Source organism: Rhea americana, unplaced genomic scaffold (assembly GCF_003343005.1).
Source record: "Rhea americana isolate MKP2758 unplaced genomic scaffold, rheAme1 scaffold_105, whole genome shotgun sequence".
Lineage (NCBI taxonomy): Eukaryota > Metazoa > Chordata > Aves > Rheiformes > Rheidae > Rhea > Rhea americana.
This window is the reverse complement of record NW_028185095.1, coordinates 3,193,187-3,219,158: the sequence shown is the minus strand read 5'-3', so window position 1 is coordinate 3,219,158 and position 25,972 is coordinate 3,193,187. Positions and strand designations below refer to the sequence as shown.

The window sequence follows — 25,972 nt, the reverse complement described above, 5'->3', positions numbered from 1 at the left end:
TGGTCTTAAATAATATCCACTTAATAGCCAGGATATTTCCTTTTGTTAATCACATCAATCCTTAGTTTTGTTTGTTTTTTTTTTTTCTCGTAGTTTTAGTGTGTATGAAGACTAAACTATAAATGGCCTGATACCAGTCTGTGGTATGACTTCAGTATAACCGTGCTCTGATATATTCTAGTGTAACATTAYGGAATAGATGAACAAAACAGAGTCTAGTTGTTTTGGTCCTTTTGTTATGTATTTGCTACCTCTTTCCTTTAGGAAGTCTTTAACTCTATATTGTTGCTCAAAGACAGTGGCCAAAATCCCTAGCTTGGGTGACCTGTTCTGGATTCAGTGGAAGCACAGGCTTGCAGGGTAACAAATGAGCAACAGTACTGTATTCCTCAGCGAGAGGAAACTTCTGCGGGAGGTATAAGAGCAGTAATAATTTATCAGGTACCGTTTTCATACATAGCGCCTTTAGTGTGAGCTCATCTGCACGTCCTTCCCGTAATGAGCAGGTGGGATTCTTTAATCATGGACTCGGAGCAATAAGCAGCCCTTCTCTCGGGGACCGGCTGACTCTGTCGATAAGTGTGTATATAGAAAAGCTTACAGGAAGGAGCACTAGGACCTGTTCCGCGGGTGACTCAAGCACAGTCAAGAAAAAGGCGACCCCAGATTTCACTGTTGGTGAAAATGCAGTCATATACTTCATTATATTTTATGTAACACTTTAATCTTAGAAGTAGTTTTTAATGTATTTCCTGAGGAGCACTAAACTAAATAGAGAAGGTATTCTAGTATTCTGTTAGAAAGCATTGCAGTGTAATAGTGTTTAACATGCTCTTCATAGATTAAGGATTCCCTCCAACCCTGCTGGTTTTGTTCAGGGCAACTCTGAAAAACAAAAAAATTCTCTTACGTTCGGTTTGTTTTCTCAGCAAACCAACTGTTATTGCTGTTTCCTTGTTCTTTTTTTTTTTTTTTTTTTAATATAGCCATATTACCCCACAGGTATTATACAAGGAGGATCTGGGGACAGGGACCCCAACACCTATCACTCCTGAGATTGAAAGAGTCAAACGCAATCAAGAAATCTTTAGCTCGGTATTTTTNAAAAAAAACCCTTCCCTGTTGCCACCCAGGTGTTGTACAAAGAGGGGCTGGGGATTGGAACCCCAGTACCTGTAACTCCTGAGATGGAGAGAGTCAAACGCAATCAAGAAAACTTTAGCTCGGTACTTTTTTGTAACTTAAGAAAAAAGTTCCCTGTAACTTCATTTTGGATGTATTTTTTAACATTTGTAGATGTTTTGTGCTTTGTAATTAACGTATAAACATACAAGCATTCCCTTTCCATTATTAGAATTTTTAGTGATTTTTAGTTATATTTTATGTACTTATTTTTTAAGCTTTTTTATATTCATAACCCTTAACACTTCATATCTCTTCATTTTTCTAAAATTACTTTTGTTTTTATGAAGCTTATTTTACATTTTTAATTTGTTTTATTTCACTCCTGTAGTGCTTTATTATTCTGTTGAAGCATACCTTAGAACTGGGATATGGTATTTCAAGATCGCAGAAGGCTTCCCCTGAATTTATCACCGCTATTGACTGTTTTGTATTTCTTTTAGTTTTTCCTGCTTTCTAGTGGATATAGTGGGCATAATAATTATATATGGGTTGCCTCTATAAAATGAAATTGTCCTAATTTTTTTTACACTCCCGTGTGACTACATAGGTGTTGTACAAGGAGGATCTGGGGACAGGGACCCCAACACCTATCACTCCTGAGATTGAAAGAGTCAAACGCAATCAAGAAATCTTTAGCTCGGTATTTTTTTTTACTTGAAAAAAATGGAAATTTCCTTTTGATCTATTTTAAAATACTTTAACACCAAAAAATTACTCTTGTGTTTCCCTATAATCAACTCACACAGAAAAAATGATCCCATTCCCTTTGTTTTGACATTTTTCCTCCATAATTGTTACTTACATCATTCTTGCTCCACTGTTTTGATTATATTAATTACCTTTATAATAACTTTTGGATTCAGACTTTCTTTTGATTCTGCTTTACTTTTAATTTTTTTGTTCTTAAATAATATCCAGTTTTTCCCTTTGTTAATCACATCAATCCTTGGTTTTGTTTTGTGGTTTTTGTTTGGTGTCCCTCCCACCCCCCCCAGTTTTAGTGCATATGAAACCTAAGCTATAAATGGCCTGATACCAATCTGTGGTATGACTTCAGTATAACCGTGCTCTAATACATGCTGGTGTAGCCTGCTGTGGTGTTTATGGCATGGTGAAATGAAGCCTATTTGCTTCTTCCTTTTGTTTTGTATTTGATGCCTCCTTCCTGTAGGAAGTCTTTAAGTACACACTCGTGCACAAAGCTAGTGTTTTACGTAGGTCTGGAGAAGCACTTAGTGAAGTAGAGAAGGCATTCTAGATTTTGCCAAAGTTATTGCAGCATACCAGTGTTTAACTTTGATTTTTTTGTTTAGTTCAGAGCACCAAGAGCATTCTGTGCTTTCTCAGCAAGCTGAGTGTCACTTTTGTTTGCTTGTTCTTTTTCCTAATATAGCCATATTACCCCACAGGTGTTGTACAAAGAGGATCTGGGGACAGGAACCCCAATACCTGTCACTCCTGAGCTTGAGAGAGTCAAACGCAATCAAGAACACATTAGCTCGGTATTTTGTGAAGGAAAACAAAATCCCCTTTAACGCCACTTAAATTGAACTTTTTAACCTTTATTAAAAAAATGAACTGTTCCAGTCCTTACTTCCTTGTAATCAACTCATAAAAACATCCTTTTTCCTTCACTGTACTGTATTTTCCAAGGTTACCTACCTACCTCTTCTTTATGATTATTTGTATAATCCTAAATATCTTTAACCATTTTGCTCCCTGTTTCAACCTCCCCCCKCCCTTTTTTTTAATCCTACCATTTTCTGTCCTAATGCTCTTATAGAAGAGGGTGGGTATGACTTTCCAGCAGGCTTCCATAGTAGTCTCCCCGGCAGCATGAAAAATATATTCATTTGACTTGTATTTGCACTGTCCCGACAATACTGTAGACCCGTTTGCCGTCAGAAGCGAGTCGGTGTGATCCCAGTCTGCATTGCTTTGCAGGGTAGCTTTTAGTGCACTGCAGAGCACGTTGAGCTGCAGGAGATGCAGTATTTTAAAACCCAGAAGATTTCATGTTGGATGTAATTATTACTGAATTCTGATTTTTTTTTTTTTCTTTTTGATGCTTCCTTGTTACTACGCAGGTGTTGTACAAAGAGAGCGTGGGGACTGGGACCCCCACTCCAATCACTCCAGAGATTGAGAGGGTCAAACGCAATCAAGAAATCTGTAGCTCGGTACTTTCCCAAGGGAAAAAAGTTCCCTTTAACTCTGTAGATGAATATTTTAACAGTTTTTATAAATGAATGTTTTAACACTTCCAAAATAATGCCCACTGTAGGTCTAAAGCAGCTTAAATACGTGATTTCTTCTTACCCATGTTTTACAGTGATTACTTTAACTTTTTGCATTTTTAATGGTTTTTTTCAGAAACTTATTTTAATGCTCTATTCTAATCTTAAGAACTTTTAACAAACTCCCTTCATTTTCTTTGCAGTGCTGACCTTTTTTTAATTATAGTTCATATATTCATAACATCCTTAAATCCTGTATATAATTTTTTGTGGTTTCATGTATGTAGTATTTACTTACACTATTAAAACAGTGATCCTGTAGTTAAAAAAGAATGCTAAACCTTACACCTCTAGTAAAATATTGCTAAATACCTTCTTTTAAAAACATATACAATACCTAGGCCCTGTGAAATTAAGTACAAGAAAAAATACCTAAGGCTTCAAATTTGTCTACAGATGGCTTTTAATTTATTGCTTTCTTTGGCTCCTTTCTTATGTCTCATAGGTGTTGTACAAAGAAAACATAGGGAAAGCAACCCCAACACCTGTCACTCCTGAGATGGAAAGAGTCAAACGCAATCAAGAAATCATTAGCTCGGTATATTTAACAGAGCATTAGGTCTCAAAAGCTGAAGTGTTTAACATAACTGCAGTTTTAATAATCTATGCTTTCTAACTATAGAATGAAATCACCACTTAGTGTAAACTCCCTACCTTTTTGTGCTTACAAATAAATTTTAATATCTTGTATTTTAACACTATTTTGTTATATTTGACCTTTTTCTTCAGTAGACATTTTTCTTTGCAATTTTTTTAACTCTTTCTCACTATTATTTTGCTTTCATGTATTGGTCCATTTTCAAAACTTTTCTTGTGTGTGTGTGGTTGGTTGGTTGTTTAATGTTTTTTTTTTCTCTTTTTTTGTGTTGTTGCCTTTTTAATGATATTTGGATACTCCCTTGTATCCTTTAGGTTTTGTACAAAGAAAATGTGGGGAAAGTGACCCCAACTCCTATCACTCCAGAGATGGAGAGAGTCAAACGCAATCAAGAAATCATTAGCTCGGTACCTTAAAAATAATTGTTTTCCRCCTACTTTTAATCCTATGTTTTAATAAAGTAACATTCTAACAAATTACTGAACATTGATTTTTAAAATATACATCTGTTCTTGCAAATTAATCTCTCCTCTTCTAAAATAAACCTAGTTTTGGTGTTAACGTTCTGCTCTGGAGAGTTAAGCCTCTTCCAGAGCTTGGTTCCTGCAACTGCAGGGCTCTATCCAGCCGGTGACAGCCAAGCTTCCCTTGCTCTGCAGGTGAAGAAATTCAGGTTAATACCTGCATGGTTAGYATTTAAGTTTTCATTGGCTTTTCAGGGGAAAAAACCCTCCAAGCCCTCAAACAACAAAGCAAACCAACCATCCCAGCCCGGAGGCCCTTGTGGCTCAGCACTGCTGTGACCCGAACCTGCTTCTGGCCATGGTACCCATAGCTGGATATAGCCCTTCTTTGTCAATTGAAAAAAAAAAATCCTTTTAACAAGCTTTTCTTTTACAGTTTATTTCCTCTCACCCTTCCTTACACCATTAGCCATTTGCCTTTTGTGCAGTGCTGTATACCATAATCCCTCATGRCTTTTTTGAAACTTGATAAACAAGAAATTATTTGTATTCAAATTCTTTTGATTTTTTTTTTAAGAAGCTGGATACATCTTTTGTATCCCACAGGTGTTGTACAAAGAAAACCTGGGGCGAGCAACCCCCACCCCTATCACTCCAGAGATGGAGAGAGTCAAACGCAATCAAGAACACATTAGCTCGGTATTGTGGAAGAAGTAAAATGAGATATGATGCGAGTTTTTTTTTTTTTTTTTTTTTTTTTTTTGAATAACTTGTCTGGTTTTACCTAACTCCTTTTATTTTTTTTCCCTCAAATGTAGAAATTCATCATTTAAAATCATAGTACTTAGAAGCATCTTTTTTGGTTGGTAATTAACTTTTTAATACCATTTTTCCTATGACCTCTTTTTTTTTTCTTTCCTAAAGAATGATGTTTATGCTAAAACCAGTAACAGTAAAGTATTTTAATTTATACATTTGTGACTTTGGATTACTTTGTGATCTGTAGGTTGTATACAAAGAAGGTTTAGGGAAGGCAACCCCCACTCCGGTCACTCCAGAGATGGAGAGAGTCAAACGCAATCAAGAACACATTAGCTCGGTACTGAAAGAGGAAAGATAACCATTTTATACTTAAAAAAAATTTGGAAAAAAAAATCTAACTTAGCCTTACTTTATCAACTTACCTTATTTTTGCCTATTTTTCCTTTTGATTTTTACCTTTTGCTCTAGCAAGTAACTTTTTAACTGCTTTATTTCCCAAGATCTTTTCTATCCCTTGCAGTGATGAGTACCCTTAAACAATAACACCATTTACAGCGTGAGCTCTGAGTAATTCCAGTCTTTGATTTGTGGACTTCTTTTTTATACACTCCAGGTTTTGTACAAAGAACATCTGGCAAAAGGAACTCCAACACCAATCACTCCAGAGATGGAGAGAGCTAGGCGCAATCAAGAAAACATTAGCTCGGTATTTTTCTCTTGAGTTGATAAATAAGAGTGCATTAACAAATAACATCTTTCATCTCAAAAATGTGGATTCTTTCCCTTACTCAATTTGAAATAACAGTGCAGATATTAACATTAGTCCCTAGCCACCTAGTTTTGAAGTATTAAAAGTATATGAAAATAAACCCCTTTAATATTTGCCTTTTTACTTCCTGTTGCAATTGACTTATTTGTGGGTGACTGCTGTCGGTTTTTCTTTTTTAATAGCAACAAATGCATTTCAAATAACATAGGTAGCCTTCAAATCTTCTGTGTTTAGTGGACTATATGAGTTATATAATGTGCATTCTTCAGTAATAGTATATGTTGTTTTAGACAGTGTATATCCTGCAATTTGTATAAAAAAATGCCAGACCTGCAAATGGTCATCTTTGGCACCAAGTCTTTGGTAATTTGTTACTCCAGACATAAAAGTTCTGTCATGTCTCTTCCTGTCAATGTTCATGTACATAACATATTTCATGGCTCCTTTGATAAATACAGGCTACATTTGCAAACAGATGTTTACAGGAGCATGCTGCAGATGTTATTGAAAAAAGAAACCCTGCAAACCCAGAAAAAAATCGTTACTAGATCAATGATAAATTTTCTATTTCCCATGGATAACTTCACTGAAGTCCGTGAACTACATGTCAAATATCTGAAAATTTTACCCCAAACTGTGTATTACTGCATTATCTCTTCCTGTTATTCCAAGGCTGAAAGCGTTAAAGATCTTTTAGTTAAGAAAAAGGAAGGTTTGGAATCAAGTCCTATGCAGTCCATGTTTCATAATTATGAGAAGAAGTTTTGCTTTATTCTAACAATATTCATTAATACAGGTGCTGTATTTCCCCCCGTACACATACACTTCTTGCCATGTTGCGTCACTTCAGCACAGCTCATTTCTCGTGACGGAGAAGTACCTTTCTGCTCTGTGCTCACTTTTTTTTTTTTTTTCATCTGGCAGGTTCTTTATTCTGATAGTTTCCGAAAACAAGTACAAGGCAAAGCTGCCTACGTACTGGATACACCTGAAATGCGGCGTGTAAGAGAGACCCAGAAACACATATCTACAGTAAGAACACTTACTTAYATGTGTATTTTTAACTTGAAAAGTGATTGAATAAAAATGTAACCTTAGTCCTGGGACATACCAGGGATTCCAGCTCAGAGACAGTGTACATATAGCAAGTAAGTAAGTTTGGATWCCCAGTTTTTCAAATGAGAAAAGCAAAAGAGACTTCCCAGGAAAGGCACGTTTGAGATTAGGCGCTGTCTGTCTCATTGTTCTTAGGATCGGAGAAAGCAGAAGTTCAGAGCTGCAGTTCATGTCTCTACTRGAAATTCACTTGCGGTAACCAGGAATAAAAACATTGTTTTTCTAAGCTACAGGTGGAACAGATATTTTAATTTGCAGGTGAAATACCATGAAGATTTTGAGAAAAGCAAAGGTAGTTTCACGCCTGTAGTTACTGACCCCATTACAGAACGCGTGAAAAAGAACATGCAGGACTTCAGTGACATCAGCTATAGGGGCATTCAAAGACGAGTAGTACAAATGGAGCGAAAGCGTGTGGACCAGGATCAAGAGAATCTCACAGGTAAGCARAAGGCTGTTATAGGTTTTATAGGGATTGGAGTCTTTCCCTTATACAAAAAACAAGCTGACCTTGATACATCGTCTTAAAAGATTTTCAAGCTTAGCCGTATCAGTTCAAACCTATTATTAACTGAGGTGAAGTTTTTATCAAATTAACCATTGCCTGCGTCTCCCATAGCAGCCATAAACCACCTGCAGGCTGGCTCTCCCCTCCTGCCCAGACACATACGCTGCCCAGGCTCTCTAGAAACTGCTTGTGCTCCATGCTTCTCCTCAGAAAAGCATTCTTTCTTTTACAGATCTTCGTGTGTGGCGCACTAATCCTGGGTCAGTCTTTGACTACGACCCAGCAGAAGACAACATTCAGTCCAGAAGCTTACACATGATCTCTGGTTTGTTTCTCAGTCTATATCATTTATGGAAAAGAGGTGTCATACTTAAATAAATCCAATCTGTAAAACTGATGGCTTGGTGCTCCACCTAGCCAAGAACACAAGTGTAGTCCTCTGTGCTGACTTCAGATACTGTATTACACACAGACAAGATTTCAGAAGTTGCACAGGGACCGAGCTCTTGCGAAAAATTAAYAGAAATTTGAGGAGAAATTGTGTGTCGGTCCTCCACACAAGCATAACTGTATTTATGCTATTTTTCATAAACATAGCTGCATGTTTAATATAGCTATTTCTCAAAAACCATAAAATTAATTCAACTTAGTATCATATACAAATTACATCTTAACACAGGGATACACTGGATTGGTTCTATGGTCCACAGATKATATCATGATACAGTTGCTTGCCTGTAATATTAACATGTGCTTTCTTTTTAACTAAGTCCTAAAATGCTGTTCCTTGGTATTTTCTTTTTACTCCCTTCCTGCTAATTGTTTGAGAAAGGGTTTTCTGTCATTCAGGATGCACCTGTATTAGACTTGTCTCAGATCTGTATTATCTGAAGAAGGGAAGTGAGGAATAATTCTAATAAGTCTGGAAATGGTATGCACAAAAGATAAGAAGGTTGGAAAAGGGGGAAAAATCTGAGTATTAAAAATAAGGGCATCACAACTTTCTTTTTTGACTAGGAATTGGGCATGACATCTCTAGACTGCTTTTAATAGGAGTGGAAAACTGTTGAGTAACCACAAAAATAGACTTCTATGAATTTGTTAACAGTACACTGATGATAGAAGGCTTTGGGTCTTTTTTGTGTAATATATGCACATATTTGTATATGACTATGCTTGTATTCGTATTTTTGTGTGCGCAACTTCGTGCAAAGTAACTCCATCCATTCTCCTTGCAGTCCAAGCCCAGCGCCGCAGCAGGGAGCATTCCCGCTCTGCCAGTGCCCTAAGCCTCAGCGGTGGGGATGAGAAATCTGAGCCCTCAGATGGTGTGGATCAACACTTGTCCTACTACAGCAATGGGGGCTTCTTYACCACAACTACAACAGGTACGAGGAGACAAAATTGCAGTTTACTCACRTACGATACAAAGGACAAAAACCAAATTCAACCAGCCAACTCCCCCTGACCCTTCTACCCATCTTGCAGGCCAGCACTTGTCATTATACTCCACAATGGCTCACAGGCCTGGCTTTAACCACGAAAAAAAGTACAAAGGTGCAACTATAAAGTCTTGAGCTATGGATATAACCAACCAACATAAAATAGAATAGAGCAGATTTGATGCAACTTCCTATCCTGGTATCTTTATTCAGACCATCTCAAACTCTAACAATTCCACAATAAATAAAAGCAGTAAGCATACTGTTTAAATGACAAACTATTTCTTTCCTTTTGTAGTGGGCTACAAACATGTTAAAACTATAGAGCTGCCACAACAAAGATCATCTTCAGTTGCCACCCAGCAGACAACTGTATCCTCGGTTCCTTCTCACCCATCTACTGCTGGTGTAAGTAACACTGATCAGTTATAGCACATCTGAAAACRTAACACCATGAAGCGGGATAGACTCCAGCCTCCACTCAAAGACTTAAAACACAAACCAAYCAACCAACCCCCAACCCAGTCTTCTTCCTTATCCTGAGACCAAGCTATAAAAGACAATGGTGCAACATCACTCACCATGCAAGAGGTGCTGGGGATGCGTAACCTTTAAGTTATGGCTGGGGTTAACTAGAACTGATGTTGCGCAATTAAACTCTAAAAAACATTTTGTTCAGCTTCAGTGTCACTAAACGCAGAGGCTCTAAGCTGAGGYGCTGGGCTGGCTGCCCATCTTAGAAGCAAGGTGACTGCTTCTACCTGAAAATGAACCTAACAAACAGAGCCATTTCAGAGGGAGGGGGGAAAAAGGAAGAAAAAAAAAAAAGAGAGAGAGAGAGATCTACAACCATTTCAGGAGCTGATGTTTGAGTCCATATTGAAAAGAAATTTTGTGATAGGAAATCAGGCTGTTTAAAAGTACTGCTGGTTGTAGTGGCAGGTCTTTCTTTAAGTCAAAGCACAACTTGCCCCTACCATCCACTTACATTTTTGATTCTGACCAGCAATTACAGCTGTCAGTGCCTGCTAACAGCATTGGTATCAATGTGCCTCTTCTTTCCGCCCCCTCTGCTCTTAAAACTAACAGAAGACGTACCGGGCCATGTACGACTACATGGCGGCCGATGCCGATGAAGTTTCCTTCAAAGACGGCGACACAATCGTAAACGTTCAAGCAATCGATGAAGGCTGGATGTAYGGGACCGTCCAGAGGACCGGCAAGACTGGCATGCTGCCGGCCAACTACGTAGAAGCTGTCTAAAGCAACCCCATCTTTCCATAAAGCCTATCGGCGTGGCATAAACACACAGGCACCTCTCACAACGTGAGCTGGGGGAGGGGGGGAAGCCCTTCTCAGCGAGCCGTACCATTTTCCATGTCGGTAACGCTTTATGAGCCATCCTCTCGGGAGGCGTGGGGGAGGGTGGAGAGAGAGAAAACAACAACAAAACCCTACTGCCATACTACAGTAACTGCAGAGCAACACTCTTAAATTATCTTTCCAAAACGCTTCTGAAAACTGCCTGTAAAAAYACTACCAGTCATCACTCATAAGAGAACTGTATTTTTACATAGCCTGGACTTGCATACAAAATGTTTCTGTACTGATAACCACCCTTTTGTTTACCAAGCTAGAAGTGCAATCCAGTTGATTAGCACAGAACTAGTCAGGTATTTAAGATTACTTAATATTACTTTATTGGTTTTTTCCCATGAAGAGAAATAGTAGTTCTCTGGACTACTCTAAAATGTTTGAATGTATGTATTTCTTTTCCATGTAAGCAATACTTAAGCTTAGTATCTTAAACCAAACAGTATTTATCTGGGGAAAAAAATACCACAGCAAAAGCCTCTCTGCCTGCTAAGCACTCATGCATGTGTTTTTCATCCAAGTGTTCTGGGGTCAAAAGCTGTTATTTCTTGTAAATTAGTGAGTAAATAAAGCTAATGTTTCTGCAGTATGTTGAATGTATTCCTACTGACTTTGTCCAGAAAACTTTGAATTCAAAAAGGGAAAAAGCCACAAGAATTTATAGAGGATGCAAGAGCAACAGTCAAACTGAGGAGCTGTGAATAAACTTGTCAAATTATTTGTATGTGAAGACACAGTGGTTATTTGTATCACCTACTGAAGCATTTCGGTACTGGCCAGTATCAAGAGTAAGACAGAAATTGCTTTCTTATTTCCACACTGTGTCCAGAGTACACTGAAGAAGAAAAAGCGAGTTACTAGTAGAAGTTGTTGCAACATTAACTTTGAAGGAGTCGCAGTGGGTTGGACCATACATGTCTAGACCAGCCCGAACAGGGCATTGTCATGCTCTGAAGAGCAATTCACACTGGCAACATCACTCAGCGGGATTTCCAGCCCTGGAGGATATTAGTTAAACAAAGATGTTGTACACCCTTCCCAGATGCGTTAGGCACATCCTTATTTGTGCAGGGCACTGARTAGAGCAGATGAATGAGCCCCTAAGGAGGCAGGGTTTGGAACCAAAAAATGCTTTCAGGAAAGCAGAGTAGCCTACAAAACACCCCRGGACAGTTTACACTCTTGCTACAAAAAGCCTTTGTCCTGTTGTTTGAGAGATGCAAGAGCAGAACAGAGAAGATTTAGTTTTGCTGACAAGATACTACACTACCTTTTCTTGAGGACCTACTCCTACTTTAAGGATGCACTGGTGACTGTCCAAGGTCCCTTCCACCCTTGCAACTCCAGCACGATGGTCAGAGGGTTGAACGGATTCTCCAGGCAGCACTTGGTAAGAGGCAGCTGAAATCTTAAGCTTAGATGAAAAAAAAAAAGAGAGAAATACTGACATTAACAAGTTAGGGAACTAGTTGCTCTTTTATTTGCATGTGTAAGTTCTAAAAACACCTGCAGCAATTCCTTTCAGTAAGTGTCCATTTTGATAGCTACAGTACAATATATACAAATCAGTTTTCCCACATAAAACCCAAGAACTCTCTGAAGGTGACCAAGAAGCAGCAATGCATTCCATGCAATTGAAATTCAATATCATAAATTATTAACCAACATTTGCAATTGTAGGTCTGTACATATTATACAAAGAACTCATATCACATCCATTCGTTTTCCCCATAGGAAAAAGTCTTCTCCACAAAAGGAGAACACTGCTGCAAACAAAACTGTTACAACATGGGAAAGAGCCTGAGAGGTTTTGCAAAATCTTGTGCCTGCAAGGGTCTACTCTATTACCAGTTTTAGTGTGACTCTTACAAAAACTGCATATAAAAATAGGTGCCATCCAGCCGTCAAATACCAGGTTCCTGGACAGCTGCCACTGTAAGGAATTAAATGTAGCTCAGCTCAATATAAAATACAGCCTAAAAGGGATGCATCATCTGTCAAAGTTTCAGCCACTTAAAATGGAAACAGAATGGAGAGCACATCAGTGGAGCTGAGACTGAGTAAGAGTTTGCAGCAGTAAGAACACTTAGGATTTGAAAAGAAAAAAAATAATTTAACTACTCTGTTGGTTTGGTTTCACAGTCTTTGCTATTGCACACTTTATCAAGTTTTCTTTCACTACCTGAAAGAAATATGCATAGCAATACGATACAAATACCTCTAATATGGAATAAGCAATCCCACAAAACAAAAAAACCACATGATACGTTTTGCTCATACAGTTAAAAAAAAGAGTCTTCTATAGTACAAATGCACAGTTTATGGAATAATTCACAAATATGAAAAGCAGGTTTTCAGAAAAATCATTGTAACAAAGTCCTCCTTGCTTCGAAATTATAAACAACTACTCRGAACTTTCATGGGGTGGTGATTTCCAACGAGACTGCAGGTTTTTCATGATACAGTTTGTCATGCCAACAAGCTTTTCCTGCATCTCGAAAAGCTGGCTTCCTGGATAGCTGTGCAGATCTTCAGAGGTTAGCTGAGCAGCAAGCGCGTCAATCTGGCTCAGGAGATCTGCTGCCGGTTGGCCGTTTGCATTCAACACAACTGGCTCAATCAGATCTAAAAAGGAAAGCAAGTAGGACAGCGTAACACGTCTATTTTGGTTTAAAGGGGAGCAGAATTAAGCTGGAGGATTACAAGTTTCTTCCATACAAAACAATGTATCCAAGCTGTCTGCGCGCAGTATGAGGGAGCTTCTGACAAAGGCACCTCTCAACTAAAGGCTTCTCTTTTTCATACAAGTGACCCTCGTTATACTTAGGTATAGCATATAATCACGATCAGTGACAAAAGCGACATAATGGATCCCATTCAGATGCTGCCAGTAACACACATCCCAGGGAAGTCCAACTTTTAAACTGGACAGCTCAAGAGAAGTTAATTCTGCATTCTTGGTTCTCCAGTTAACCAACACTTCAAAATATCTTGTAGGAAGAACAAATTCAGATCTCTCTTTAAATTTTCAGGTTAAACTCCAAAAAACGAACACTAGAATTCAGATAAAATCTAGGCACCCAAATCCCAAATGGGTATCCTGGGGGAAACACCTGAAGTGCCCCCTCCCCCTGAAGAGGGCATAACTTCATCTTAACCTACTCAAGACATCCCGTTTTGTTTCTGTGCATGCCCAAAGCCAGCAGTTATAGCATTAAGCAGCTCAGGACACACAGCTGATTCTCATTCAGAAAATTAAGTACTCAGAGCCCTGCCTAGTATGTTCTTAGCATGCTTACAAAGCCTTATTTACCAAGGGAGCACTCCCCCCTCAGAACAGATAGCAAGTTTTTAAAAGCTGTATGGCTTCAGTAAGTGATTAACAGAATTAACCACCTAATTTGTTAACATTAGGTGTTAACCCAGTTTAAGAAAAGAGTGTTCCTATTGGAACAAAGTGAAAGCAACAAAACAAGAGAAACATCCAAATCTTAAAGTATAACAGTTACCTGTTGCAAGTTTTTCTTCATCTACAGAAAAAGACTTATCCTCTATGTTGTTTACTGGCTTTTCTGTGTCCTCAAGGGCTGCTATTTCCTCAAATCCTCGAGATTTTACCTGAAGATTTATTTGGGAGAGAGCAACAGAGACATTTTTAGGGGGGAGAGGGGAAATCTCCCCAAATCACGCTGAAATTGCACRGTGGGACACATTTTAAACTCATACAGTGATTATGTCCTGTTAATAATGTTGTAATTAAGTGATCTGTACCTTGAATGTCAATATTACTTTCATAGATGGATATTATTGTTTAAAAAGCTTTTTCTGGTAGAAAAAAACATTATTCCTCATGACAGATAGAGCAGTTCACTAGGCTGCCACATTGTCTTTTCGAGTACTAWCACTGAACTTTACCTGTTGCTCGTGATATCCTTTGAGAGCTTTTTTAACATTGGAAACTTTAGGAGAACGGATAGGAAGAGTTTTGATTTCCGATGCCGTTAAAGTACTCAGATCACCCACTGTCTTAATATTCTTTGCTCGAATGAGCTGCCCCAAACCTCGTGCACTGCAGCAGGGGAAAACAAAGCAAAAATAGAAGTTATCCTGTTTATTGTGCTAAAATCCATGTCCCTTCTTTCTCCCTGGGAGGAGGAGACAGGAAGAAATCTTACATGAATACCTGTTAACATACACATAAATGAAGGAAACACACAATGGAAATGACATTCTTCTATTCGCAGTTTATACCTTTTTGCAATTCAACCTACATCCAAAGAATGATATTCTAAAACTCAAGTATCATTGACAAGAAAAAGTTGAATACACTAAAAAGTCAGCAGCTCCCACTGTAAGCCTATGAAATTTGTCTCAACACGCATTATCAGAATTCTAACTTCTCTATCAGAAACCAGCTAACTGAGCTTGTTGGGAGTACTGCGAAAAAGTGGGATACTCGAGGGGAAAAAAAAGACGTGTTTCAAGTTTACAAAAGATCAGATACGTGTTCACGCTTAGTGGGGCGTGAACTAAGCACAACCCTTGTATAACCTCTGGTAAATTCGAAATAGCTGTTTTCTGAGCATCCCACTTCTTCTGCAGTGCTCCCAAGAGCAACTGGCAAGATGGTACCTTTAGCAATCAGCGGAAATACACAGAAATCTCCAACTGCTATCGCCACAGGTCATTAAGAACAGTCTGCTCCCTCCTGTCTGCTGGAAGCAGCTCCCTGTGTTCCTAGCAGCAAGCTTTTCACAGCTTCACAAAAAGAAGTTATCTAGTAATTTAACAAGGGTTAAGTGCTTCCCAGCCCTCTCCCCTGACTTTAAAGACGTTACAATATGTGATGACTTGTGGAATCATAAAAAAAAAAAAAAATGCTTTTGTAGCTTCAATAAGAGAATTTAATTTCTATTAAAATACTTACCATATATTTGATGTAATCTGAGGTAAAATTATATCAACTGGTGCTTTACAGCCAACTAAAGCAGGATACACACATTCTGTTGGGCAAGGCAGTGATTCTTTGGCCATTTCAGTGATCTTGAATAATACAGAAAAATTATTAAATCAACTATCACACAACTGAATACAAGAAAAATAGAAGAGATACATGAACCAAAGCACTTCTTACTAAACACTTCTTTGAGCTCTTAAATTTAGGGTTACGAGATCCTGGGGACAGAAATCCTTTGGTTGGAGTGGTAATATGCTGGATAGAAAAAGAGGAAAAAAATCTCTCAGGATCGTAGGAATTCAATCAATTTTAAGATTCTAGCTACCCTAATCTCAAAATATTTTTGTTTTCAGAAAACTAGCATTGCACTCAACAGAACGAACYAGATTACAACTGTGTTTCTTATTCTCTAGTCTCTGCTCTTTTAGTTGCTTGCAAGTTATTACGAACAGACGCTGCAGTGTGTACAGCATCATAGCTATCATAAATGAGAAACCAAGCAGTTACAACCTACAGAATACATTTAAAATATAGTTTACCTTAGCCTGAACATTAGATAAGATTTTAAGACTTCGTGAAGATGGTGAGCTATTTGAAGAGTGAGATCTAATGACAGGACTTCTCCTATCTATGTCGTCTGCCAGTCCTTCTTGATAAATTGGATTTGCAAAAGAGACTCGACGAATCTGTTTTTAGAGAGAAGTAATTTTTATGGTTAAGCTATAGTATGAACTCAAATCATCATCTTCTGGTGAAATGAATCCAAAGAGAAAAAAACTCAGTTTGAAATGGATACAGTCAAAGTTCTKGAATGCCACTGATTATGTTTCATCCAAGGATAGAAACTATGGCCTTCTTACTGCTAAAGGAAACATTAAATACACTTTGTAAAAAGCATCTSGAATGCAGTGGTAAGATCGTAACTGTGCTGTGCTTTTGCAGTAGCGTTTGTTTCCACCTGATCCAGGAAGGCTGATCAGACTGGTGCTTTTTGTCAAAAATAAGTCTGATTTCTCCCCCACCCTGTCAGTAATATGAGTCTGTCAGTGCTCATACAGTAGAAAAAAATCTGCAGGTCTTCATCTTTAGCATGAGATCATTTACAATGAAAGAAAACAGACAGGCACACATCACACTGCAAACAGCAGATCACATACGCCAGTTACTGCACATTTACATTGCATTTACTGCACAGTTACATTACAATACCTTATTAGCAGGTGACAAGGAATCATCATCTTGATTTCTTTTTACACCTCTCTTCAAAATACTAGTGGATGGAGAAGCTGAAGGAGACCACATACAGCGTGTCTGCATACCATTAGGGCTTTCATTAACTAAAACTAAAGAATCGTGATCTTTTGGCTTTTGAGGYGAGTTTGCACTGTTATTTTCTTCTGTACCTTCTTTATCTAAGGCTACATTTTCAGGCACTAGAATTTCAGTTTCCATCAATTCTTCTTTCATCTCCCTATCTTGAAAATTGTAAGTTTCTCCTAGATTAATTTCATCTTTATCATCCTGATTAACTTCTAGCTCATTCACCTCTCTTTGCTCAGGTTGGCTRACAACAGTCAGCACCTCAGGTATCTCCTCCAGTTGTCCATTTTGACTTGTTTCTTCCTTTTCTGTAGCTGCTGGTTGTTCACTGTAGTYCTCTGCAGGCAGACAGCTGTCGCCAGGCTCCTGCAGTGAGGCACACTCAGGTAGATGCTGTTCAGTTCTGTCATTCTGATCAACAGGCCCTTTGGCTTCCACCACAGAGTCACTTGTTTCACCTGCGGTGCATGCTGCGTTCTCTAGATCTTCCTCCACTACAACAGGATTTCTCTGCAAACTGTCTTTGGATTCTCTCTCTGAGAGAAGGGCACCAGATTCCYTGGAAAGAGGCAGTGGGGTGCTCATAGCACATGGTGCTATGGACAAACTCTCTTCAAAATTAGAATCAGACATCTCTGATGTATTTGCTGCTGCCTGGGATGGGGTTGTTTGGAGCTCATTCAGTTCATGATTATTCTCATTTTTTGTTTCGGTGAATGACTTCAACTGCTGCTTTGTCTTTCCACCACAGCAATCACAGCTCCTTAGTCTTCTCATCCTTTTGCTTCTCTTGTGCCGACACTCAAGTATTTGTGAAGAGGGAAGAACACTACCTGAAGCATTTGCTCCTGCTGCAGATTCAGACAGAACACTTGAGCTAGCATCTTCTATGTTTTTTCGCTTCTCAACAGATTTACCTTCCTCTTCTGCTTTCAAAATTTGCTCAGATAGGCATGGGTCGATGGAAGATTCAGTCAGATTGGTTTTGTTTTGTTCCACATCTGGGTTCTGTGCACCAGGTGAAGCCTCTGACTTGGCAGGTCCCACGGCTTCACTAACGTCTGTATGAATTACTTGGTTTTTCAGTTCGCAAGGTTCAGATGCCAGTACAGTATCTGCGCTGACTTCACAGCTTAGTTCACCTTTTTTTATTTCCAATAGATTCTTAGTTTCAGTTTCTTGAGATGACACCTCATGGCTATCGCTTTCTGGTARCTGTTCTTTTAATTTAACCTCAAGAGAATCATTTTTATTTTTCACTTTWACAGATTTTTTCTTCCTTGCGTTTTCTTCCTTGGTCTCAGAGCTATCAGACTCCGAGTTTTCTATGCTGGAGAGCAATCCTTGTGAAGCTCTTCTTGTGTGATACCGTGGGCGTTCATTTACTTTCTTCTGACCTACTGTATCTGAACTACAGTCTTGACCTTCTGTATCAGCCTTCAAGCTATCTTCTGGCCTCCTAGCACTTTTGTTCCCTACCTCATCAAGACCCCTTGAAGCATGAGACTCCTGTGAACCAAAGTCTTCTGCAGCAGTTCTCTCAGGTAGATTGTTTTCTGTTTTATTATCGTTTTCTGTAGTTTTCCCAGAAACTGCTTTCTGCTTTTGGGATGCATCATCTTTAATCTGTGGCACCTTCTTTTGTGCAGATTTTTCATCTTCTTTACGCTTCTCTTTCTTTTGGTTGCTGTTTTCCTTATCTTGACTACCTGTTGTATTTTCTGTAGGTTCTGACCGTCGTCTTGAAGAACGTCTGAGTGTTTTCGGATTAGGAGACACATTATCATCACTTGTTACGTGGTCAGATGACACAGTGGTCTCTGGGGGTTTATTTTCTTTAGAGTCTGCATCTAGTGCCCTGTTCTTTTCTATTTCAGCTATTGTATCTTCAACTCTTTTAATTTCTGCCTCTGTAGAACGGAGAGCTTGAGACTGAGCCAACAGAACACGTTCTGTCTCTTCCACTGTTTCAGAAATACTTTCCATATTGCTGGAAACAAGAGACTCTTGTGTACTTTTCTCTTTGTCTGGCCTAGTTACCAATTTGGGCTGCTTATTTCCTTGTTGCTCAATTTTACTCTGYCTGCGAGTTAGCCTTCGTATTGCAGTAACTATTTCTTCAGATTCAGGTTTTGAAGAATTTTTATTCTCATCACCTGATTTTTCTACTTTAGCACCAGTCTTGGGTATATTTGTATTTTCTTGTTTATCTGGCATAGAAGCATTTTCAGATACTTCCGATAAACTGTTTAACACTGACACACTAAAGGGTCTGTTCTCTGAACTATCAAATTTTTCTAATGTAATGAAAGATTGCCGTCGGCTTGCAGGCTGTGGTGTTCCAGAAATCACGTCACTTGAACTACTACTGATGTTTGAAGTATTTTCGCTTCCTACTAAGGGCTCCTTTAAAGCTGTTTCTATATTACTTTTTTCTAATTCCTCTCCAAGTGATGGCTCCTTCAGAGTCACGTCAACTGTATTCTTTTTTGACTCTCGCTCACTTTTTGAAGTTAAGCTCTCCTCTCTCTGAGTGAGGGATTTATTTTCCACACAGACAGCATTCTCAAGAGGATTATCCGATTTGCAGTCCTCMATGATTTCATCTTGTTTGTTAATGTAGTCTTCACTTTTTGCTTTTTCTTCCTATYCCAAAAGCAAGAACAGCAGAGTACTGTAATTTTGCTATACATACACTATAAAAATCATTCCTAGTAGAATGGTAACAAAAAACCCGAGGATTTTCAAGCCACCCTTCCTCCAAATTATCCTARGATCTGTCCTCTAGTTGTTACAGAAGGCAGAACACAGATTTTTTTTTTTAAATCCATTTAAACCCCAAACATGAAGAATTGCAAAAACATTTTATTAGTGTTAGTATACGAAAAAGTTGATATATCTTTATCCACTTTTTTGGCACTACAGTTGAAGAAGTCAGCTATCAGTGCATTGTCTACACATGTTGTTTATATCAACATTATTCAGACACGAAAAAATAAAGGAAGAGAAACAAGATATTCTCAAAACTGCAGGGCAATACTGCTTATTGCTGAACTCGCACAAAAGTGTCTTACAGGTTACTCAAGAAGAAGGAAAAAAGATTCTCGTGAGCCACTACATTTGGAGGTTTTTGCTTGAAGACCTATCAATCCAGTTTAAAAAACACATTTATCCTACCCAGTAATCAAGGAGTTTTACTACCTGTTATCAGAACTGCCGATATGAAGAAAATATCACTGGTACAGTCACGATTCTGGTATCTTAATCACCATTAGATAATAAGAAATTACCTGAGGTTTCTTTTCAGTCTCTTCCTTTGTATTTTTTATTAAAGACAACTTTTCCCTAAAATAAAAGTTAATTAAGTTAGAAGCATTGCAAAAAAAGGGGGGGACACTTTCAATGTATACACTGGCCATCTTTACTTACAAAGACTCTTCCTGGCTCTGAGTATACTGAGAAAATAAGGTAGTGTCTTGTGAAGTATCCAAATTGTTGTACATTGCAGGAATATCAGTTCTGGGAGGAAAAAAGAAAAAAGTTTGTAATTTTTGTTTTAGCCAACTTAGTACAAAAGATATTGCAGAATTATTTGCTCACATAAAAGGGGGTAACTCTAGAACTTGTTTAATTACAAGGGAGCCTTCAGAAATATTCTGATCTCTGATGCGCTGCCAACAAATCTAGGACTTCTCTTCAAATTTAGATTCTTTCCTTCAGACCAGGTAGAGAAAAATCCTTTTATTTCAATAATTTCAGAAAAGTGACAGTTTCTATTTAATATTGCAAACAAGATTAATGAAATGAAAATGCAAAAAAGCCTGAATTATCAAACTAAAGCCTCCACATACTGGAGGTAATCAAAGAAAGAAATGTAGATCGGGGTTTACTTGGTTTTGGTACAGTGAAGTAGGGAACTTTGTTAGCTTTAAGCTTGTATGGAAGAGTGAGACATTATTACTTACAGTTTGAGATACAGGAATTAAAATTATATCCATTTGATATACTCATAATAAAAGGGCATTTCACAGTAAGTTTAATTGAACGAATTACAGACCTCTTTGACCTAAGCACTTCTTTCTGATGTTCTGTCAATATTCTTGCTTTTGTTTCTGGAGGAATAAAGACAAAATCAGCAGATTTCTCTTCTTCCAAAACTATCTCATTTTTAGTCTTCAAAGATGAAAATTCTAGTTTCAGCTGTGGAATGTAAAAAGGCTAGATTAGAAAGGAGATAGATTCAGATGCAGGTAAAGGTGCTTCCACAGTTCAGGTACATCCATCCTAAATGCAACATTTCTCCAATAACTGTGGTTCTTTCAGCATTAGTCAGCAGAAATCCCTCTGCAGGTGCCAATTTACTGCATGACTATTTTTTCCCCAACACCACCACCTATGAGAGAGGTTCTGCAACCTCTCCTCTGTGCTCTTATCTAAACATAAAATATAAGCTTCTGCACTTCCTTTAGTTTCTTAAAATTTAAAGCCCTTAACAGGTGAGATCACTTTGATACTCAGGATGACTCATATTTAGTGTTGTTTAATTAATCAATGATTCCTTAAGTACATGGTAAGAGGGATCCCATTTAAAAAAGAAAAAACACAAAATTGCCATCACCAAAGGATGACAAGAACAAATACCACTGCATCACCCCAGTGGAACAGCTGAAGTATCACCATCCTTTATTTCTTGTCTCCAGCACACCTGGAGGACAGAAAAATGCTAATATTCCTCAACAGATCTCTCAAGTTTCCTGTTGTTGGGCAGATTTATCTGTTTCCAGATTTAGGAGGGAATGCAGGAGCTCTGATTGTTTAAGGACCATGATCACTGCTGCTTTATCTATCTGCCAGAAGGTGTTTTGTTGCTGAATACACAGGCAAGCAGAAGGATCAGTTACACCACAATGATGCAGTGTATGGCTGCAAGGTTGCTTGAAGAAATTGTCTCCTCTGCATCAGCATCATGCAAAGGTGAACTGCAGTGAGCAGCGACACCAGGACCTCACYGAGAAAGTAACATGCCTGCTTAACCTCCAGGAGGAAAATGCTCAGTATTAGCTCAATGCTGATGTACTGACTTTCAAAAAAACCCAACACAGAGGAAGGAGAAGTATTGCCAAGACAGCCAAGGGCACTTCAAGGTAAACTCATGTTGACGGTCACAAGGCCAATCACAACTGACTTCTCTTTAGAGCATCATATATCTTCAGGGGAATATRGAAAGGATGATCCTTCTAGTATCTGCTCAGGACTTGATGACTTTGATTGATTGCTTAAACAGAAGTACAAACTGTCAACAGCAAGGAACCAAGTGCATGCTTGTTGGAGGAGGTACTTCTYCCCCAAAAGAAATGACAGCAGCTATGCCTCTAAGACCATGTCAGAACTCAAGCCAGCTAACCACCTCATTTTTCAGCGTAAGGTTTAAGGACACCCAAAACAAAAGAGGTATAACAAACAAAGAATCATTTCACCACACAGAGTAACCCCTCCCCCCWAAAAAACCCCTAAACAACAACAACAAAAAAAACCCAAACAAAAAACCCTTGCATTCCAGACCCAAGGAAAGAACAATTTTGTGCTTGGCAGATTCCATCTTACATCTTTTGTTATCTTATGGATAACAGAAGAAATACTCTGCCCTTCATTCTCTAGCACCAGAGTTACACAGATTGACAGTGTTACTCAAAAATTAAACTCTGGGCATATGGCACAGGTTTACCAAAACTGAAGAACCACCCCAGCACTAGAGTTTGTCATAATCTGCAGCCACAAGCATGAATTGTATGCCTGATTGCCACTCTTCCTGTTCATTAAGCAGCCTTCCATAATCCCTCCTTAAGCCTCAGTAGTGTTTAAAGCTATTACAGAATTTGAACAGAATTTACGTGAACATGCTATACAGCTTAAATTTGAAAGAGACTGAAATACTTGATTCCATATATTAAACAATAACTGAAATCATGTATTACACAATTCAATAAATTCAACTTAAAAATTCACAACAGTATTAAATATTGTACTGCAGAAAAATGGATCTGATTTGTTACATTTATTCATAAACACCTTACCTTTGCAGATGTTACTTGAACATTATTAGTCTTGTCTTTTACTTCACTTTTTGCTTCACTTGTCTGGGCYAACAAAGAATCTCGTTTTCGACCTGACTTTACTTCCATTCCACTTATCTTTGCATCCCACTGTGAATTTTCCATCTATTTAAATAAAAATACACTGAATGCATTGCTATTAAGAAACTGAATTCAAGTTTCATAAATCCATCCCATTATGGGATGAATCCATTCCTGTTTCTCTAAATTATGTAGAGGACAACTTAAAAATTATTCTGAACAAGCTGGTAGCAACCAAAATTTAAAAATGTAAAAACTATTAAGTCATCTCAGTCTCCTTCCTGTCAGCTTAGTCTCCCCACTTCAAACATGAAACAAGTGCAAGTCAATCATGGGCAGAGGAAGAAAGGAAAAAAAAACAACCAAACAAAAAACGAAACAACAAAACCCATCTTGCCCTAGGAAACCTTCTGAACAATTCTCCCAGTTATACACAATGAAGGAGCTATTGCAGTCAACAAAATATTTACCGCATCAGAAAAYGGGCCACTGTATTCTTCTGCTATCTCAATGCTTTCGAATCCAGGCAGTAGGAGTGGAATTTTCTGTTTAGCTTGACTTAACACAGCTCTGCTTAACACAAAATTTAGACTTACTGAATGGGGGGAGCAGGGGGAAAGCATGCAACAAGACCAGCAGACACACCAGCCCTCATAACAGGCAAAATGTATATGGTAAACAGAACAATGCCAATTCACTCATCCGTAACTTAAGATTTCTCTTTCTTGTGTGACAATCCATGGCTTTTACAGTTAAGTAACCTTACACATAGATTTCTAGACCTATTTTAATACTTCTCCAACATCCTAAGCATTCAAAAATAAAATGGTGYATTTAAGTCACCACACAGTTAATTTCAAAGATGAAAATATTTTCAAAATTTAAACATACTACCAGTACTTTTCTCCCACATACACACACCTAAGGCCAGTTCTTATGGTAAGAAAGAGAATCTGCTCAAAAACCGCACTGACTATATATACTGTTGCACACTCCAAGCCACACACAACATACAAAAATATATCTTACTTCAATTCTTCAGGATAGGTTAATGATGTAGTCTTAGCAAACGTTGCATTCCAGAAGTGGGCACACTGGTTGCGTATCTGTTTGCTCTTATGCTGAAATACGACACACAGCAGTGGAGAAAGCTGCTCTAACAGTTCACTATCGTAAGAACCAGTGCAGTGAGACTGTAAACACAGGATAATCTCGGCCAGTAATTTTTCAAGCTGAGGGAGGGAAGAAGCATTATTTTTAGTCTTTCATTAAAATGTTGCACATATTTATTACTTAAAAAAGGCTTTCTAAAAACAGAGTTGTTATCCTATAGGATATTGTGGCTTGAGTAAACAAGTCTGAAYACTATGCCACAGAAAGTCTCACCCTAAATAGATCACATATAACTGTGTTTAATATCTAAGCTAATGGCTTCTCACATTAGCTATCTTTTCAGTAAAACATAAATAGTTTAAAAATTAAATCTCTACCTTTCCTACTATTTTGTTTAGAACAGGATGAATGGCAAAAAAAACCCTCTGGAATGTCATAGTCCCTTCTCCCTTCCCTCCCTCCAGTTACTTYTCTAACAAATTTACCTTGTTGTTAAGATTACTGTACACTCTAGGTACATCAGCAAGCCTGTCAAAACAAACAGAAATTATAAAGTACTTTGCTGTCTCATTTAACCCAAACATAAGAATTAAACACACACTCTAACATTGCACACCATACACAATTTGATGAATACACAATGTGGGTACGCTCTCTTCACTGGACAGTTATAAACTTCTTGACTTAAAGCCTTTCAAGTGAGCCTGCCCTTCAACACCAAAAATAACCCACATACTTTAAACATTTTCTTAAGCAATTTAATGGCAAAAAAAAAAAGATAACTAATTCAACTTTGTAATAAAATGTTTTCTGACAAAGCAACTTCTACCTGCCTTGTATTGCTCTTCTCTCTTTTCAAACATGTTTCCCAGGCCCCACAAACACCTGCATAAAAAGCTGAAGCAGTATCTAAACTAATCTCATGCAAATATATCCCTACATACACAATGCTGGAAAACACAAGAAATCAATGTTTTGTAATTGCTTTTAGGCCAATGACCTCCAGCCTGAAGACAGGTTCCTAGACTTGTGTTTGCTTGCAAATYTCCTCCCTTAAAAGACATCCATCCAACATGAACATCTCCCTTTTAACAAATAGTTCTGAGACAGACCATGCTCAGAGGTAAAGTGGGAGGTGGAAAAAGGTGTAGTTCAACTCAGTCTTGACAGAAGAATTTATTCAAGCTCTAAGATTTTTACAGCTGTACTAAGTGATTTTCAGACCATATTTACCTATGGGCACCTTGTTTTGGATAAGCATTGTTTCTATGGCCACTTCTAAAGAAACAGAACATCATGACTGAAATTTTCATTTTGCACATAATGAAGTGGAAATATTATTGCCTCTTTGGAGTGAGTAATATTTTGGAACATCAAGCTTTCAGAAGTTATACAGGTTTCCTTCCGCAAAGGAATTAAGTTTGGTTTCACTTCTAAAGAAAAGCCTTACGATACAAAATACTACTTGCATGTGCATTTTAGGAATCCCACTGAACCCTGGCTGCACTGCAGACTAGCAAGTAACGCACTGGAGAGCACTGAGGACCGCTGTGCACATCAGCCAGAGCACCCAACTCCTTTAAATTGAGCAGCATGAGCCTAACGCAGTGCTGCACCAGCCAGGCCGCACCAGCTCGGTACCACTGCACACTCAGCTCCTGCRCCCCAGTTTATACACAAACATTACAGAAACCAGCTGGCTCTCAGTGACTAGCCCCAACAGGTATGTTCTACTTTCAGTACCTTGGTGTGCTACAAGAATGGTACTTACTAACTAGGTTGAGTCCAGCAAAATACTCTGTGCTCTAAAAGAAATCTAGCAAGAGCTGAAAATTCTTAGTATCCCAGGATTGATGGTTTGAAAACCCCGAACTATATTTAAATATGATGCTTGCTACAGACTACACAAAATTACACCAATAAGCAGCAAGAC

The 25,972-nt window shown here is 38.2% G+C and overlaps 2 protein-coding genes across 14 annotated transcripts in view; one reads left to right on the top strand and one right to left on the bottom strand.

Moving 5' to 3' along the window:
• Positions 1-11,104, top strand: part of NEB (nebulin) — a 61,139-nt gene extending 50,035 nt beyond the window's left edge. For 4 of the 12 annotated variants that reach the window (XM_085308892.1, XM_085308877.1, XM_085308831.1 and 1 more), the window contains 16 exons: positions 1,003-1,095; positions 1,134-1,226; positions 1,733-1,825; positions 2,595-2,687; positions 3,273-3,365; positions 3,928-4,020; positions 4,395-4,487; positions 5,151-5,243; positions 5,551-5,643; positions 5,920-6,012; positions 7,000-7,107; positions 7,450-7,633; positions 7,932-8,024; positions 8,938-9,087; positions 9,440-9,549; positions 10,231-11,104. In XM_085308892.1, the coding sequence (XP_085165018.1) occupies positions 1,003-1,095; positions 1,134-1,226; positions 1,733-1,825; positions 2,595-2,687; positions 3,273-3,365; positions 3,928-4,020; positions 4,395-4,487; positions 5,151-5,243; positions 5,551-5,643; positions 5,920-6,012; positions 7,000-7,107; positions 7,450-7,633; positions 7,932-8,024; positions 8,938-9,087; positions 9,440-9,549; positions 10,231-10,404 (1,749 nt within the window). In that variant the 3' untranslated portion in view covers positions 10,405-11,104. The remainder of the gene's footprint in view (positions 1-1,002; positions 1,096-1,133; positions 1,227-1,732; positions 1,826-2,594; positions 2,688-3,272; positions 3,366-3,927; positions 4,021-4,394; positions 4,488-5,150; positions 5,244-5,550; positions 5,644-5,919; positions 6,013-6,999; positions 7,108-7,449; positions 7,634-7,931; positions 8,025-8,937; positions 9,088-9,439; positions 9,550-10,230) is intronic. The other 8 variants (XM_085308855.1, XM_085308847.1, XM_085308903.1 and 5 more) reach the window with 8 other exon arrangements.
• An 868-nt stretch (positions 11,105-11,972) lies between these two features.
• Positions 11,973-25,972, bottom strand: part of RIF1 (replication timing regulatory factor 1) — a 35,743-nt gene continuing 21,743 nt past the window's right edge. The window contains exons 22-35 of one of the 2 annotated variants that reach the window (XM_085308930.1): positions 24,525-24,567; positions 23,956-24,158; positions 23,397-23,496; positions 22,867-23,010; positions 20,850-20,992; positions 20,222-20,311; positions 20,083-20,137; positions 16,682-19,438; positions 16,012-16,158; positions 15,650-15,727; positions 15,443-15,558; positions 14,431-14,584; positions 14,025-14,133; positions 11,973-13,140 (exon numbers count right to left, since the gene is read on the bottom strand). In XM_085308930.1, the coding sequence (XP_085165056.1) occupies positions 12,920-13,140; positions 14,025-14,133; positions 14,431-14,584; positions 15,443-15,558; positions 15,650-15,727; positions 16,012-16,158; positions 16,682-19,438; positions 20,083-20,137; positions 20,222-20,311; positions 20,850-20,992; positions 22,867-23,010; positions 23,397-23,496; positions 23,956-24,158; positions 24,525-24,567 (4,360 nt within the window). In that variant the 3' untranslated portion in view covers positions 11,973-12,919. The remainder of the gene's footprint in view (positions 13,141-14,024; positions 14,134-14,430; positions 14,585-15,442; positions 15,559-15,649; positions 15,728-16,011; positions 16,159-16,681; positions 19,439-20,082; positions 20,138-20,221; positions 20,312-20,849; positions 20,993-22,866; positions 23,011-23,396; positions 23,497-23,955; positions 24,159-24,524; positions 24,568-25,972) is intronic. The other variant, XM_085308938.1, reaches the window with a different exon arrangement.